At 44.8% G+C, this 3,461-nt stretch overlaps 1 protein-coding gene across 1 annotated transcript; it reads right to left on the bottom strand.

Moving 5' to 3' along the window:
* Window positions 1-288: 288 nt before the first annotated feature.
* On the bottom strand, window positions 289-2,044 carry CXCL5 (C-X-C motif chemokine ligand 5). Its single transcript, XM_021938166.2, has 3 exons — window positions 1,713-2,044; window positions 1,453-1,585; window positions 289-1,342 (listed from the first exon to the last, which is right to left on the bottom strand). The coding sequence occupies exons 1-3, from the start codon at window positions 1,819-1,821 to the stop codon at window positions 1,243-1,245; spliced, it is 342 nt and encodes a 113-aa protein (XP_021793858.2). The 5' UTR covers window positions 1,822-2,044; the 3' UTR covers window positions 289-1,242.
* Between the last annotated feature and the right edge of the window lie 1,417 nt (window positions 2,045-3,461).

Raw genomic sequence — 3,461 nt, forward strand, 5'->3', positions numbered from 1 at the left:
GAAAGAATACATTTCAATGTAAAGTAGCAGTCAGGAATGTGCCTGTTTTCTCGCTTCTTCATCTATCTAAAATATATATTTAGTTAACAGAATTATAGTACTCCTAATCAAATCGTTAATAAATAGTATGTAAAATCAAAGTTTAAAAGTAAATAATGGCAGTTTGCTATACTAAGAAGATAAAAAATGTCTAAAATTATAGGACAATATTAGCCCCCATAGAACTGAAACTTTTAGAAATTCTGAATAAGGAAATAGATTCTACATAGATAAGGTGCGATACACTCAGCTTTCTAAAGCAAAATAATTAAATAGTATCCCACGATCAAGAGTAAGGAAATTCTCTGACAAGAAACATTAAAATATTTCCTATTTCTTAAAAACGTGAAGATAATAGTGTATCTCCATCGACAGAATTCTTATGAAACATTTCCATATTAAATCCACAGCCTTCTCAGTTAATACCTTAAGGAATATTTCTTGGAGATATAATAGTACCTTTCAATTCAAGACACTTCGATTCAAGACACCTTCAATTTCAAGACACAATTCAAGACACAACCAGTGATTCTTGGCTCACATTATAGTCAGTTGCCAAAAACTTCAATAGCATAGCAGATAAAATAACAGCAAATAGCAGAGGTACTATGCTAAACACTTCATTAGCTGAGCTGAAAGCTTAAGGGGCAAACATAGGTTTTCCTCACACTCTTCAAAGTGAGGAATCCAGGAAGAAAGCTAACTACTGGAAAAACAAATAAACAAGCAAACAAACAAATCAAAATCCTTCCTTCTTGTCTTCCCTGGGTCCGGAGACCTCCAGAAAACTGCTCTGCTGAAGACTGGGAAACGTTTCCACGCGAACTCATTTCTCTTCATCAGTTGTCCTTGTTTTCACTGTTGAGAAAAAGGTTATATTAGTTCAACCATTTTTCGCACTCCTTTCTACTCCACCCTAGTGTCAACACTCAGCGTTTATAATGCTTGGTAAAAAAGGAGTATACAAAATCAATACAAGCAATGGGGAAACACAAAGCATAACTAGCGACAAGCTGTGTGTATTTGCTCAAGTAATTACATGTAAGATTGGTAATAAAGTTTTTCCCAGGACAGTCCAGAAAAATGTTCCCAATTTAACAACCTTTTAATACTAAGCGTGAAAAGTGTTACTTAAATAGTACAGAGAGTAAAGACCTTGTGAAGTCTATGGTCTCGCTAGATGAGATTTAAAAACCACAAAGATCAAAGTGATAAGTACCCGTCCAAAATTTTCTGGATGACTTTCTTTAGAAAAGGGGCTTGTGGATCGAGACAAACTTCCGTCCCGTTCTTCAGGGAGGCTCTGAAGGAAAGAAAAGGAAGATACACTCATGAGATAGCAAGGTTGAAGACCCAGGCTGGGGGACTTCCCTCTTGCCAAGGTCACGGTAGACAGAGCAGCACAGAACTTACACCACTTCCACCTGGGAGCACTGGGGGCCTATGGCGAACACCTGCAGATTACTGATCCTTTCGGGTTGAACTCGCTGCGTGGTCTGTAAACAACTGCAACGCAGCTCTCTCAACGCAGCAGCGACAGGACCAGCTGGGGAAGAAAGAGAGACACCTTTATAGGGCAGGTTGCTTGGTGAGTTCCCTGGAAGGCAGCTGCCCCGCAGAGGCTGGGATGCACCGCTGTGCCCCAGTGCGCCCCGCGTGCCAGGCGCTCTCACCTGGGCTGAGGGGCCCTGGCGGCGTCAGCAGCAGCATCAGTGCCAGCAGCGCGCACAAGGAGCCCGAAGGACTCGGGACAGGGGCCGCGCAGCTGGACAGGAGGCTCATAGTGGTCAGGAGAGCGCTGAGAGCAGTCGTGGGTTCCTGAACTGAGTGGAGGAGCAGAGATTGGAGGATCCGGAGCACTGAGGCTTCCTAGTGCCTTTTGCACTCCTTTTATCTACATTCATCTCTACCCACTGACAGGAAACTCAAGCTTTGGGATGCTGGGGAAATTCCCTGAATTCAGGGGGCAGTGTGGAAAGAAGAGGTTGGGGGAGGGGGACTGACAGTGGGGAGGGTGTCCTGGAGGAGCTGCGGGCACCTCTACCTAGAGGGACATTCTCCACATGCTCCTCGGTGGAGGGAGCTGTGGCTCCAGCCAGAAGGCAGCAGTGATACAGCGGGGCCTCAAGTCCTGGGCCTGAGGGGGCTAGGGATGCTGGCATTTCTGAGGCAGGTAGCTGTCTGGGAGATGCTGCACCTCTCCTTCTAGAGAGAAAAGGTGGAACCAAAGTAGCAGGAGCCTTGATTTGAGAAAAATTTCTCAAAGTCAATCCTTTCTAATTATTATTACTATTAATTCAGGAAATGTTATGCATGTTTGAATTGCTCTAAACTGAAAGTCCTTCCTGTCTTCCTTGCAAGAAGGTCATTCTAGCTTTCTTGAATGACTTTATGATTCTCTGGACTTCAGCCAGGTTTGGAAGCCAAGATAACGTAACAAGAGACCCTTGTCTCTTGCCACTTGAAGTCAGTGGCCTGAAAGGACCACCACTGAATTTTGTTGACTCCCCCACAGATCACCTTCTTTGGTGAGTAAGTCTGCTTACTGAGAATTCTGTACTTGTAGTATAGCAAGTATATGTGTGTCCAGGTGGTTAAACAAAAATCTTCCAAAATCACCCAGCAAATTGCCATGGAAGATACCTTGCTGTTGGCAGTTGCTATGCTATTGAATTGGAAGAGGTTTTGGTCTTCTTGGGGGTGAGGTGTAGCATGGTGAGCACAGGCTAAAGCTTGCCAGGGATCCCAGGCTTGCCCCAGCTCTGGACCCACCCCCAGGTGTGTATTTGACACCATTTGGAGATGCTGTAGGAGGCTGATGAGTTTGAGGGGCTCTTGTGAAAGCTTCTTGTATGGGTTTGCATCAATTTGGCAGCACAACAGCACCCAGTCTGTTTTCCCTCAAACAACTTCATGGGGGGGTGGGTAATGCTCCCCACAGGCTTCTGGATCTCTCGAGTTTCGTGATTGCTGGTGATCAAGGCTGTTCCCACAGGCCTACTCTAGTCCCCAGTGAGCCCTGCACTGCTGCTTGAAATTGAAGGGTGAAGTAACTTCCAGCTTCGTCTCCCTCTCTCCTTCTGCTATCTGTGGAGCAGTTAAAGCACTGAAGGATTAAAGGTCTTCCACTGTCTCGCTCCATGCAGGAATGGCTATTGTATTGGAATGACACATTGACTTTCTTTCACGGAAATTGAACTAGATCCTCTTCTGGCTGGTTCTCAAAACCCTTGCCCTCATGGCAGAGCAAAGGTAATCAGTAAACGTGATGGCAATGAGAAACCAGTCATGAAACACAACTCTTTCCCTTGTCTCCTATGATTCCGGTAATTTTATTAACTCCTCCATCCATCACCTCCACTGGTGAGCAAGAAAGAGGTGTCATAGACCATTACAACTTTTATTCTGGAAGGAGACTTCAG

The sequence above is a fragment of the Papio anubis genome, chromosome 3 (assembly GCF_008728515.1).
Source record: "Papio anubis isolate 15944 chromosome 3, Panubis1.0, whole genome shotgun sequence".
NCBI lineage: Eukaryota > Metazoa > Chordata > Mammalia > Primates > Cercopithecidae > Papio > Papio anubis.